This window comes from Cyprinodon variegatus, unplaced genomic scaffold (assembly GCF_000732505.1).
Source record: "Cyprinodon variegatus isolate N-32 unplaced genomic scaffold, C_variegatus-1.0 Scaffold112, whole genome shotgun sequence".
NCBI lineage: Eukaryota > Metazoa > Chordata > Actinopteri > Cyprinodontiformes > Cyprinodontidae > Cyprinodon > Cyprinodon variegatus.
The window spans coordinates 1,072,486-1,086,854 of record NW_015150565.1 but is presented as its reverse complement, the minus strand read 5'-3'; the positions used below and the strand labels follow the sequence as shown (position 1 = coordinate 1,086,854).

Below are 14,369 nucleotides of genomic sequence, written 5' to 3'. Positions count from 1 at the left end.
TGATCTGGTGAACTGTAAAGTGTCTTAAGATGACATGTGTTGTTAATTAGCGCTATAGAAATAAACTGAATTTAATTTAATTTAAAAGATGGTCTATATAGGAAAAAATCATCTCTCTCTTTTTTTACAAGGAGAAAAATGCAATTTTTGTTTTATTCTATGCCAAGTTTTTATTGGTATTTTGTTGATGTAGTGAAATGAATAAAATAATAAGACATGGATATGTTGGTTATTTTTCCTCAAAATTCTTATTCAAGTTTTGGCTGTACACCTTGAGATAAATAAAATTGTACTTTAACACCAAGAATCAATTTTAACACTGAGCCCGGGTACATATGGTCCTGTCCTGTGCAGACTGATCTTGGTATCAGATTTTTAGAGTTAATTTTACTTCACTTATTGTTGATTTTTTACAAGTGTTAAACTAAGTTAACAATTGTCAGAGTAATTTTATTTTACTCTATAACTAAATTTGACTCCTACTAGAGTAAAATTAACTCAGAAATTCTGACACTGTGGATCAGTGTAAGTTTTACACATTGCAGGACCATATGTAACCTTGCTCAGTGTTGAAACTGACGCTTTAAAGGTTAAATTAACACCGCTCACTTTACTGTGCGAAGAAAATAAGAGGTCTAGGATTGTTGACTTACTGCTGGTCGCAGAGATGAAGAGGAGGTAGAGGAAGGAGGAGGAGGAGCAGGAGGAGGAGGAGGAACATCTGCTGAGGGAGGCTTGGGTACCGCTGAAGTGGATTTGTCTCCAGGAAAAAGCTTGGGGGAGGATGAGGATAAATCCAGGTCTTTCTGTAAACACAAAAGCAGGCAGCGGTGAGCAGCGGGAGGAACGGGCAAACAGGTTAACAATCTGTTGGCTACAAACCCTCTGGTCTGCAGCTCCTTCTCCATCAGCTTGAGAGATCACAGGAGTTTTCTTAATGACTTTATGGGTTTTAGCTGGACCACCTGAAAGGAGAAGAAAACAAAGCTCTGGATCATCTGATTACAAATAACACCAGAACAACAACCAGCTTCTATAGTATCATTACAGTTAATCTTTAAATTGAATAGATACAACAAAACCAAAAATATTGTCTCTTCTTCCTGACTAAATAGAAAACATTTAAACCACTAATATTATAAGAAGTAAAGCATCCACATTAAACAACCATTACTATATAAGGACCCTTATAAAGGCGACAGTAAATCACTGAAACATTATCACAAACATTTGGCTCCACTGTCTGATTTCAAAACATCAAACTAATTAGAAAATAAGCATCATTTCTTTCATTTGGAAGTTTTTCCTCAGGGAAAGGCAAAGGAAATCAGTAGAAAGCTACTAAGGACATAAAAAAGTTGCTTTTTCTCTTTCCATTAAAGTTTAAATTGTAAAGAGATCATCAAACAAATTCTTAAATTTAGACAGAAATTTTTAGATAATGACTTAATTTAATAAGGGGGCTAAAATCGACCTAATTAGAGATAGACTTATACATTGGTCGTATGATTTTTTTTTTTGTCCAATAGTAGCAGCTGCTACATCCATGTCGTTATTGATTCATTAGTGATTCAGCAGCCCAACTTAAGATCAAGCGAAGCGTATGCATTGCAGTTTTCTGTTTGCTATCCCTGGTTAATGTTCATTTTGATCAGGAAATGTTTCACCTGGTATCACTGCATCATCTTTACCACGTAAATGGAGGATGAGGGAGCAAATTTATTTAAGTTAGTTTTCAGCCTTCATTAAATATTTTCCTAACTTTTGTGATTATACGTCAGCTTACAACTAGTTTAATGATACCTGTGTCATGGCCTGAGAGCATCTATCTTAGAACCCAACCGATTAATTTGAGTTTTACAGATTTTAGCACCTGGCTCATTAATCAATTTTGGCCAAATATTTTTGCTGTAAACAGCAAACGGTGCAGTGATACGGTACAAAACCAAACGTTTATTTTCAACATTGTCTTATGACGTTATTATAGATTCATTACCTCACCGCCATGGAAAACAGAAATGTAGTTCAATCCAACTGCAGAGGACCGGAAGTTTAGGATTTTACTACACTGATCTACACAGGAAAATGCAGTCCTTCTTAAGGCAAAGCAATGCAGCTTTTGTCCACTGGGGGGAGCCAAAATCAACCAAAACCAAACGTTCTTTGGAACTCCTTAATAGAAATAACCCCTCCTCATCGATCTCTATTCCTAACCTAAGTGTCACTTTGTAGAAGCCTAATTGCTGCTTCTATCAACCTTGCTGGCGAGAGCTGCCAACTATTGTTAAGATTTACTCTTTTTTAACAAAATGTGGTCATTTGGATCCAGTCTTATTCTTATTTGCAGAAATGTTTAAATAGGCTGCGCTAAAGTGATCTCAAGCATAAATGTCCCTGTTTTAAGTAATTAATATAGGATTTAATCTGTGATAGGCCACGCAAAAGTCTTCTCTTTTTTGTTATTATTGAACCATCAAGAATTGGACTTGCTTGTGTGCTATGTGTACTAAAAATATGCTTTAGCTAAAAGTAAAAAATTGATAGAACAGTTTTTTTTTTGTGATTTCATATCAGTGAACCAAAGTCAAACCCAGTTTCTGTTCTCATGGTCAACTAAGAATTTTGTCTGTAAACTATCTAATTGGTGCATTTTCTTTCTTGCTGTCAATCTTGATCACTGGCCTAACCAGAGTCAAGTTCCTCACAGAAGGACACAATGATTCGGATAACTAACATAAAATCTTCTAGTGAAGTAAAAAAGGTCAAACCTGCGAGTGCTGCAGACGTGACGAGCTTAGCCTGGCTGCAGCGAGGGTTCACGATGTGCTCCTGGATCAGGTAGCGAGCTATCTCTACCACCGTGTCAAAGGAACGCTTCAAGATCTTCTGAGCCCAATCACAGATCAGCTCACAGGCCGCCTCCGTCACCTCCTGTTTGTAGGTCTGGACCAGTTCAGTCAGCTCCGACTGGAGATCAGGAGCAACAAACAAAGGCAGAAACTCAGTTAAACTAAATTTGGATACAGGTGTAATTTTAACAGGGTAATAATTGCCTTTCAACATTTTCCCAAATGGAGTCATCAATGCACCTTATCTTTCAGCCACAGCAAAAAATTTAAACCTAAGCCAATTTGCCTTAAAACTAGTGGGGTTTTTTTTCTTGTAAGTGAGACATTTTGCCAATAGAATAAAAAAATTTACATTTAAAAGCAGAAAAAACTGCAGTCTCATATCTCAAGTGCATAATATTTAATCATAATATTTTAAGGGTAGAAATACTCATTCTATTGGCAGATCATCTTACATACCTACTCAAATTAAGTGTTAATACACTTAGTCTGAGAAATATTTACTCATTTCTAGATGGTTTTTGCAGTAGTACACCAGGGATTCATTTTTTTTACTCGGAAAAAAAGATCAAAATGTACCAAAACTCTAATCTGTAATTCTTCAATCAATCAATCAACCAACCAACCAATTTCTTTACTGTCGACAACAATTAGCATTGTATATTATTTTCAAAAATGAAGATAAAGACTATCTAAGACTCTATTAAACGGACAAATAAATCCCATTTTTAGCCACAGACATGAACCAATTGTGTCTTCTGTTTCAAAACAACAACAAAAAAGTAACTAACCTTCCTTATTTTATATTTTATCATTATATATATTAAAAAAAATGTTAGAACTGTAAATTTACAGTCATTTTTACTATTTTTACTTTTAAAAAAGATGAAATTGTCGAGAGTACGGAAGATGATTAGGGCCACTGAAAAAAGTTTTACAAATTTAACTGATTTTTACATTTTATCTCAATATAATATGAGAAAAAAGTCAGAATTCTGACTTTAATCTCAGAATTCTGACTTTTTTCTCTGAATTCTGAGCTAAAAAAACATGTTAGCATCAAGCCGTAGCCATGTCTGTTTTAAAGACTCAACTAGCGCTCTTGTTTTAATCACCTTCTGCTCATCCATTAATGAAATAGTATCACCGTTGACCCCTCTGGCACGTAAACCAATGTGTCACTCACATCTTTGTCAGTGAAGCTGAGTGCTTCCACATCCCTTCCTTCATGGTGCCCATCTACATTAAGATCCAAAATTCTGAGATTAAAGTCAGAAATCTGAGAAAAAAAATGTCAGAATTCTGAAAAAAAAGACCGAATTCTGAGATTAAAGTCAGAATTCTGACTTTTTTCCTCATAATATACTGAAATAAAATTTAAAAATCAGTTAACTTTTTTTTTTCCAGTGGCCCTAATCCTCTTCCGTACGAGAGAGCTGTTCCAAACCCTTCTATTTTAACAAATTGTATATATTATATATAAATGTATATAATATATTGTATATAAATTTTGACCAAAGTTATTCAGACCTCAGCTGTAGTTGAACTAATTCAGAGGTGAAACATGTTGTAGTGAGCAGAAAGCATTAGAGTCAGTGTGTGAGTACCGGATCATTCTTTAGGTCCAGGTTGGGCAGCAGAGGCATGTTGAGAACCGTCTTCCTCCTGATTCCACTATAACAGTACTTATCAACAGGACAGGTTAAGGAATTTAAACCGGCAACCCCAGCCATCTTTTTTACTCAAAGGCTGGGCATACACTGTACGATATTTCCAGTCATTTTACTCAGCTACAGCTCAAACCGCACAATGAAATTGCAGGGTTTAAAAGTCCACAGCTCAAGATGTTTGTTCTTCCCGATGCTCTGATGCGATCTACCTGCTCACACGGCACGTCCAGAAACCACTCGTCCGACTCAGCACCAGCAGATGGCGCTGGTCGGACTCTGCAATTTGGAAGAAGAAGAAGAACTCCCTTGTTTGCACATGTGCAGCGCACTAGGTTCTGGTAAATGGGCTTGTAGCTCTGCTTCAACAACAGGATTTGCTCACGAACACCTTAAGCGGGCCGACTGAATTTTAAACATGCTTGATTTTCTCCCTACCTTACGATTCCGGAGGTGGTCGTGAAAGGCTGCTCACCCCTCGTCCCCCCCCGGTATATTACATGAAGCAGGAAGCACAATGAGGCTGAAACCCAGACCAATCCAAAAAACTTTTGCAAGACTGGTGAATCGGCCCGAAAAGGGCAAAAACATATGGCACAAATGGCTATAATTTAGTCATAACTACAGAAAATTAATTTAGGTTAAGAATTAGTTAAAGGAAAGTCCACATCCTTGAAAAATTTAAAATCAACCCATTAAATAAAGTTAGCATCGGTGAAATCTTTAAGAGGATTCAGAAAAAGGTCAGCGGTGGTTAAAAGGATATTTGGACTGTCCTCTGCCCCCAAGTCGTCTCGCCTTGATGTTGGGGAAAATGTCTCTGATGATCTTCCCAAAGTTGGCGGCGCTCAGAGGACGATGCTGCAGGTTCTCACAGTACTTCCTGCTCACAGATGACATCATAATCTAACTGTTCCTCTTTGGGTTTATTATATAGGGTGTGTCTGTCTGCGTTGTCCCACCTGTACGTCTCGTAGACGTCCTGTTTGGGCAGACAGGTGTCTGAATGCTCCTCCAGGTGACTGCGGATCCAGTTACATGTGTGAAGCTGGTCAGCTGTGGTTAACGAGCTGGTGTCACCGCCACTGTGAACAGACAATAGATCACTGAAGAGGATATATTAAATTAACCTAGAAAGAATTTAAATGCTTTTATGTTTCCACAAATGGAATAAATATTAAATAACTCTCTGATCAGTTTAGGTTTGAACGCATTCATTATTTTTTATTTTAACCTAAAGATGTTTAAATGTTGTCTAGACTAAACATTATTTAATCCAAGGATTAATAAGTACAAAACTTACTTTCAATCAACCAAAATCATTTTCATTTGTCAGTCTGGATGGAAGTTAAATTGCCTATAAGCAATTGGTCCTCTCCATCAACAACATCTGAGATACAGTCTAAAACTATTAGTGTGTTTTAGGGCTGGGCGATAAAACAAATTAATTTGATTAATGTATGTTTTTAAACGATTTGAAATTTTGCTAAATCATAAATTGAGGAAATCTCTTCTTCTGCATTTTTAACTTGCATGTTTGCTTCCGCCACCTCTTTCCTCCTTCCGCCCAATAGCATGCTGCACTGTTTACTCACGCCATGACCGCTGCCCAATCTGAAGAGTTAGTACCGAGAAAAGGGACTTGTGTTTCGTCGATTATTTGGAAGTGGCTCCGCTTTGACAAAGGCCCTATGAAGCAGACTATAGTAGTGTGCAAGGTTTGTCGAAATGCTATCAAAACCAAGACTAGCAGCCCAACTTACTTGTTTCAGCATCAGTGACAAAGGCATCCCACAGAATGGGAGCTTTGGGTGAGCAGCGTCGTTAGCGCGGGGAAAGACAAGTTTTTTTCTAAAGCGGTGCCATATGACAAGTTTATAGTGCAGTAGAAGCAAAAGACCAACACTGTAGCTGTTCATATAAAGGATGGACATGGTGCCCATTTACATAGTAGAGAAGCTTGGCTTCCTTTACATGTTAAAAGTGTGTGATCCAAAATAGGACCCGCCGAGTCAAAAATACTACAAGTAGGGTTGCCACCCGTCCCTTGAAATACAGAATAGTCCCGTATTTGGAAGTTAAATTACACATCCTGAATTGAACTGATAAGGGACGCTATTTGTTCCGTATTTTCAAGATAACTTAAAAAACAGTAATATTGGTGGCACTTGCGCACAGAACAACTCTTGCGAGTGTGACCCATGTCTGTGCGTCCTGACTCTCTCTCCCTCCCTGTTGTAGCTAGAGCTTAGAGTTCTACTGTTCTTGATTCACCTTCCTCTTATTATGTTGTCTGTCTAAAGCATTCTCCACTCGGTGATCTCTCTTCTTGGGACATTTGTCGTGGTTTCCTGGTGACAGTCCTCATGTTTAGTTTTAGTTCTACAAACTGTGCACCTGCGCACGCAAACTCCAGTGACCAGCTGCCCTGCACGTTAATAGGCTGTAGCTTATTGCAAGAAATACAAGCCACGCTCAGAGAACAAAATAAAAGTATGGTTCTGTTTTCAGCTGAAACGGGACACAATTTGGATAAAATGCAGGAAATTGCAGAAAATTGCATGTTAGAAATACACCATTTTCTGGGGGAGGACTCCCCGATCTGGACTCTGCTTTGTTGTTTGCAACTACTACAGACCTTTAGTCCAGTCGATCTCTTCACCCATACATGAGTTTAATTGAAAATAATTACTGACGTGACCTGGGCTCTCAGCAGCTACTGTTTACAAACCACATACTTCCTAGAAGATCAATATAAGTTATGGACTGTTGGATAAATTGCATATTTCAGCAAATGTTGCTCATTTTTTTCTTGCACTTGTACTGAATATATAAGTGTACATTTTCTACTCATAAAAAAATCAGTGCAATTATTGTTGGGTGAACATTTGTGTTACTTGCACAAGATTTATGTTATTAATATTTAAGTATTTTTTTATTTTTTTTACAATACGTTTAATGTTGGTTAAATATTTGTTACTTTATACAATATATTTTTGAATAAAGTAAACCTATTTTAAAATACATGCATGTAGTTTTTAATACTTTAATTGAAATCGATTAAAATAAAATACATCCAAAATGACAAAAAAAAAAAAAAAAAAATCGACATTTTATTTTTTAGCAATATCGCCCAGCCGTAGTGTGTTTAATCCCTGGTTCCTGAGTCAATCATGTGAAAGTTGCCACAGTTGCCAAAACGGAGTGCAGCAACTGGGATTTTATGTTGACAAAAGCTAGTTGTTTCTTTCTTTTAAATACTAGGTGTTATTATTACTTATATGCTCATTTAAGCATAAAATCGTAAAAATTGCGAGGGATCTGTCTGCATCCTGTAGGACAGAGGCGTGCAGGGACTTCACCTCAGGACACCCCTTGTCTCACAGGCAACGGACAGATAGGCTAGTGAAAATCAGTTATAGACTGCATCTCATTTTGATGACACGGTATACGCCACAACAGGGTGCTCATTTCCCTACACTGGACTTTACAGAAAGAAAAAACAGAAAATCTGAAGAAAGCTTACATCTATTGCTATTTTTATGTTTCTCAAAAATGTTTGACACAACATCTACATAACTGGCTGAAAATCTGCCATTACTTAAATAGTTTTCTTTTTGTTTCATAATAAACAACTCACGTTTTGTCTCCAGAGCTCGGCCCAGAGGGCAACTGCAGGTACAGGTACAGCTTGTCATTGTCAGAGAAGCGTTGAACGTCTTGCTGTTAGAAAAAAAGACAACAAAGAACCGAGTTGCATTACATCTGCAGAAATATCAGGTCTCTATTAACCACACGTTAAATTTCTGTATAAAAAAGTTCCTACCAAGATTTGATCCACTTTGCTCTGAACAGTCTTACTGCAAGACAGAGAAAGCAGCTGTCATGTACATGTTGGTTACTGTACAAAGAGTCCCAGATATGCTCACAATACTAAATAGAGACTTCCTATATTTAATATTGGAAGCCTATATGCCTTTCTATAAATGCGACATTTGGGGATGTTTTTACGTCACATTTATAGAAATAGTAAGACCTCTTTAAGAAAAATCATTAGAGTTTAAAGACAGACAGAAAGACAGAACTTTATAAATCCCCCCCAAATGGAAAATTCACCTGCCCGATAGCAAAGATAAAAATATATAAAATAGGATAGAAAAAAACACACAAAAAAGAAAAGAATAATAATAACACACTTTTCTTAAAGAGGCATTAAACTGTCAAATGGCGGCTGGGACAAAAGATCGTCTTCTCACAGAGATCAGTCTTGAACTATGGCTGCTTTCCTGAGGCACCATAGTGCTGTGCAATGGATGGCTCCCATTGGCCCTTATGGACTTCATCATTGTCCAGAGGTCGGCAACCCAAAATGCTCAAAGAGCCATATTGGACCAAAAATAAAAAATAAATCTGTCTGGAGCCGCAAAAATGTAAAAGTCCTCTATCAGCCTTGTATGGCAACACAGTCTCTAAGTATATATCCCACTATGGAAAATGACTATGTGGCCTAAATATATAATAAGCATTCATGATTAAATGTCAATCCTGGAGCAAATGTCACATAGCAGCATGAGGTGAGGCAGGAGTAGTGAATGCCCTCAACCACTGCCCTTCACCGCGCGGTTTGTTTACATTGATGAAATTCTAGAAACACGATAAAGGAATCTCTCTATGGTGGACGTGTTTCTGTTGGGAGGAATTGATGAAGTCATGAGGAATCAAGCAGGAACTGACATCCATCGGAGCAGAGCTCTCTAACCGTGAAATCCCACATCCTATGTCATCAGCGTTTCTTTGTGATATTTTTATTTTGAGGATTTGGGGAAAAAATAGAAGAAAGTTCTCATCCCTGCATCAGAGCGCTACCTGTTTGATCTGTGGATGCTTTTCCATCCTTGCAACCAAACCAGCAGCTGTAGTGGAGTTTGGAGATGCAATCCACTTCTTTAATCTATCTTTGATCTCCTCTAATTTATCTAGAAGTTCGACAATCGCACTTTTTCTCTCCCTCCCAGCTTGGTGGTCGGGTGTATATTTAGTATCCCTTGCCTGGAAATGCCTTTCCAATTTTTTTTTTACAACATCTCAATACAAAGCAAAAATGCATTTATAATGAAAGTAAATATTTCGGTCTATTCTTTGAACCCTCTTTTGTCATCAGCTATCTTCCTTTTTTTCCCTTTGGAATCCATGGCCTTAGACACCCCATCGCTTTTTTTGCCTGGCACTGCACCACGCTGGTTGCAAGTTATGACCACTGATCTCTATGGCTATGACGCAAATTATTGTATAAATTTATTTATACTACAAATGTTTACAGCACTGGTAAAGATAATTTTTGTTTGACCTCCTGCACACCATATTAAAACAAACAAAAATAATCGATTTACATACATTCTTAAAAAAACTCCAGGGAGCCTCAAGGGGAACGCTAAAGAGCCGCGGGTTGCCGACCCCCGCACTAGTCCTTTTCTCCACTAGTTCCTCCATAGCGACGGCCTCCCTCCCCATCACTGCTGCACACCTCCTGATTAACTTGTCTATTCTGCTCCTGTCCCTGCTACTAATGCTGTTTCCCCAGCAGACAACTGCAAACAGAACAACGGTGGCCACAACTGACTGATAAAAGAGGAAAAGCATATCCCTACACACAGCAAACGCCCTTAGTCGTCTTAAGAAGTAGAATCTGCTTTGCTCCTTTTTGTGTGCCGCATTTGCCTCCACCGCCCAGTCCAACTTATTGTCAAGGTGGCTTATATGCGGAGACCACCTCGATTTCCACATTGTCCATGATGACAGGTCTATGTTGAGCTCTTCTCTTGCTAAAGTCAGGGCCTTTACTAAAAAAATACAAACACTATGAAATAAATGTTATCTGTCATTATTCAAAAGTCTTCTTTTAAATACCTCAAGCTTAAATGGTTATTAAAAAGCCGCATTTATGCATTTAAATTAAAACTAATTCACATCAAGCTGACCTCTAGTAGAAACAAGTTCAAACAGCACTAAATAATGAAAACATTTAGAGGTCAATCATCCTACTACAAACTGTAAAATCCTCTCCAGTTTCCTTTCTCTTTAAATGCATTTTCTGCAAAATAGGCAAATTCATTAATTCATCATATTTCTTTGCATTTAAACAAAAATTTCTACAGCTGTTTTAATGAGAAAAATGTCAAACCATTTGAAGGAAGATCTCATATGAGATGGTAATTAGGTTGACTTACGAGATATTGCTGTTTAGCTTCTGCAGCAACATGCTGGGCTCCGTTTCGCCTTCCCCGGCCTCCAGGCCACCCTTTGCCCGCTGGGAGGCATCAGCCCGCTGGTGCCGCAGGTCCTCTGACATTTGGACCAACTAACCTGCACTGAGTAACATCTGCAAAAGCAATGACATAAGCCGGATATTAAGTTTTCTGTCTGAAAACTTACAACGTATATAAAGAGACAGATTATACACAAGGGGTACTATTTTTTTTATCTGATCCAACATTTTAAAACTAAAGGTTTTGTTTTCATTAAATATTATCAATTAACAGACATAAGGGCTTCAAAACAAGTGTCTGTTTTGTTTTTGTTTTTTGGTAATGCTTAAGTTATTTATTGACTTAAATAAACAAACCTTTCCTTCATATCCCTAATTATGAATTATCACTGTATGCCAGATGTGTTGGGACCAGCATAGGTCATGAACAGATTTGTCAAATTATGATAAAGAGAAAACATCTGTATTGTTATCTGTGGAACTAACTGGGTTTATAAATAAAACATTAAAATGAGAAGTGATGCACGTAAATTCCTGTGTTGATAATTGCATCAAATGAGCAGAAGAAAACCAAGCAACATCCTTTATAGACTCTCTATTTTGAGCTAAATCTAGGCAGAACTCTGTATTTTGTTAGGATAACTATCATTTTAGATGTGTGAATTTATTACACCTTGGTATGGGCTGCCTGTTGTGTGTCAGAACTGATGTTTTAATCTAATTAAGACATTTACTTTGTTTGGATATACAGTTATAGTCTTCATTCTGTACGTGGCAAAGATTTGGAAATGGAGTGAGAGCGGTGTCCTTCAGTTAAGAACGAAGTGTAATATTTTGATAAGGCTGGAGCCATGGATGTCTAGTCATCTGCTAATGTGTATGATGTAAAATAAGATTATGTAGCAGACTGGAGATGTATAAAATGCCATTTTAACTGTTAATCTGGGCCACTTCCTGAGAGGTGAGCCTGGAGGGGAACAGCTGCCTTCTGTAAACTCTAAGCAACTTCTCTGAGTAAGATTACAATTTTGTATCAGAATCTGTTGTCATGTCTCATGGTTATTTAATATATAAATTATGAAGTGTTATTTAAAGAGTTTGTCCCGAGGGATCTCTTTTTAGGGGAAAGAACCAGAGAGATAGAGCCACACGCTTAACTTTCTGAAGGACTAGTGGGGATCTAGTCTGGCATCTCGGTCTAACATAATCGGATCTGTTGCTTTGAGACATCTGATTTGCGGTCGCATTTCACTGCTTAGAGAGTAGCTACGTGGTAGGAGGAGAGACATACAGCAGCACTCAGTGAATACTAAACAGCAGCTACTTTGATGTTTAAGTAAAAGTTAAGGGGTTGGTTTAAAAATCATCCCATGGAAAAATCGGTTTGTTTGACATATGGAGCTTTTTCAGCTAAAAAAATGCAACAAATTGTAAGTTTACTCTAGTTAGTATTATAATTAGTGTTGCGCCGATGCCATTTTTTGGCCCCGATACCCGATACCTGGCTGTGCAGTATCGGCCGATACCTATACCATAATAATGTACAATAATTGCCATCATGGCTTTGTCAAGCTGCTGCCTGCCTTTGTGAAGCAGGAAAAAATCTAATACAATGTGAATCCAGTAGAACTTTTTATTAAAAAGTTCTACTGGATAATAAAAATAAAAAGTTTTTATTGCCTACCAGGAGTGGGTGACAATAGTTGAATAAACTTATGGCTCTCAAAATGGTATTTGTGCCCTATTTGTTGGTACTCGCCGATACCGATACCACCATTTTAGGGCAGTATCGGGGCCCCGTGGATACTGCCGGTGCAACACTAATTATAATAAAAGAAGGTCTACGTTTAGCTCTTTATGACTCCCAGTTACAGGTTAAAATTAACATGTTTTCTTATTGTACAGATAGAATCAGACTGCAGAGCTTCTACACATCTTGAAATTTTGTTTCTGGCATTATTATATTAGTAAAGAGGTTCAAAAATCTTTTTAAACAGAGCATAGAGAGAAGTAAGGAGAGCTGCAGATTTAAAGGTGAAACAGATTTACAGGCATATGCAACATGCAGTAAAATATATCTCCAAGTTTACCAAAAAGTTTACAAGAAGAAAAAAATATGCTATGTTATATTTAAAATGCAGCATATCCATAATTTTCTGGATGGATGGAATTTAAATTGTACTTCTAGGGATGCATTATTTTGGCATCAGAATCGGCTGTTATTCGTTATTTTTTATATACATTTATGTTTTGGGGCCGTATATACATACAATGCACTAAAAGGAATCTCTCTAAAGATCTATAAATATAAATATCAGTGTATTAGAGTTCTCTTGTGTTCTCAACAATAGGAAAGTATTCAATAAATATATGTTTGAGCTCATTTTTTGAAAATATGAAAACCTAATGAAAGCGTTCAGGTTGAGTAACTGTAGGTCCAGTTACTCTGAGTGTCCCCACTAATTTGCATCGTATAGTTACACCCTTGGATAGAGGGTCAGGGTGCATACACAGAGCCTATCTTTAACAATTGCAAACAAAGATAAATTGATTAATCTGCTAGACACAGGGACAGAAGAGCATCAATTTGAATAAGCTCAGATATCTGATGCAGCACAGAAGACTGAGTATGTTCGCCTCATTTTAACATCCTATCATGCTGTAGTTAACACCAAAATCCAAGCCGGTTCCGCTCTGACCGGCTGTAATCATAAAATAAGGGCCGCCGGCTGCCGGGTAAAGACACAAGACAAGGTGTTGGAGAAGGGAACTATAACAAAAGCGGGTGGATTGTTTACAAAAAGCCGCCCGTTTCCCGGCCATGGCCCCTCCTTACACCCGCTGGCTTTAGCTGGAGTTGTTGTCGCGCCAGAGGAGCTCCCATGTCAGCTCTGACTGCTGTTTACAGCGGGCGCAGCGCCGGTGGTCATGTGCCTGCCATTTACTACACAGCACACTGAGACGCAAGTCTACATGCTACTGCGGAGCTAACTGGCTAGCGGGCAACACTATCATATTTTAGTTTCTGAAATAACGCTAAGACATGATTTTATTTTATTTTTTACTCTAATGAGGAACACACTTAACAGACACTCGAAAGCGACATAGTATAAACATGCGTTTAACAACAAATGCAGATATTAAATCCACTATCGATGTTAGTTAGCTAGCTATGAGAAGCTACACAGTGTCATTAGCATTAGCTAGCAAGCGATGAAAGCCCAACCAAACCCATTTATGAGCGCCATTTATGATTTAAAAATAATTCAAGCTAATAGGTTATTAATTATATTATTAATGTATGTAAGAGTTGGTGACTCGTATTACAGTATTTATTTTAAAAAAAGAAAAAGAAAGTACCTGAACCAAGATACAGCAAAAATCCCCTTTCAGATTTTTTTGTGATTGGATGACTTTGCTATGTCTGCCTGACTACAAAGGCAACGTCTATTCCGATTGGTCCATGATCAAAAATCCCCTTGGATACCAAAATTAGGCACAATTTGATTGGTTAAGCGGAAAAATTTTTTCGTCACACATTATTCTGATTGGACAATGTTTTCTGGTCTACCCAGTTACAAAATAGAC

At 37.7% G+C, this 14,369-nt stretch overlaps 1 protein-coding gene across 1 annotated transcript in view; it reads right to left on the bottom strand.

Moving 5' to 3' along the window:
- Positions 1–14,194, bottom strand: part of rfx5 (regulatory factor X5) — a 19,816-nt gene extending 5,622 nt beyond the window's left edge. Inside the window, exons 1-10 of the mRNA XM_015375065.1 lie at positions 14,142–14,194; positions 10,744–10,895; positions 8,343–8,376; positions 8,157–8,239; positions 5,479–5,601; positions 5,283–5,399; positions 4,457–4,535; positions 2,769–2,967; positions 883–965; positions 654–806 (exon numbers count right to left, since the gene is read on the bottom strand). Coding sequence (XP_015230551.1) covers positions 654–806; positions 883–965; positions 2,769–2,967; positions 4,457–4,535; positions 5,283–5,399; positions 5,479–5,601; positions 8,157–8,239; positions 8,343–8,376; positions 10,744–10,865 — 993 coding nt within the window. The 5' untranslated portion in view covers positions 10,866–10,895; positions 14,142–14,194. The remainder of the gene's footprint in view (positions 1–653; positions 807–882; positions 966–2,768; positions 2,968–4,456; positions 4,536–5,282; positions 5,400–5,478; positions 5,602–8,156; positions 8,240–8,342; positions 8,377–10,743; positions 10,896–14,141) is intronic.
- Positions 14,195–14,369: the final 175 nt, after the last annotated feature.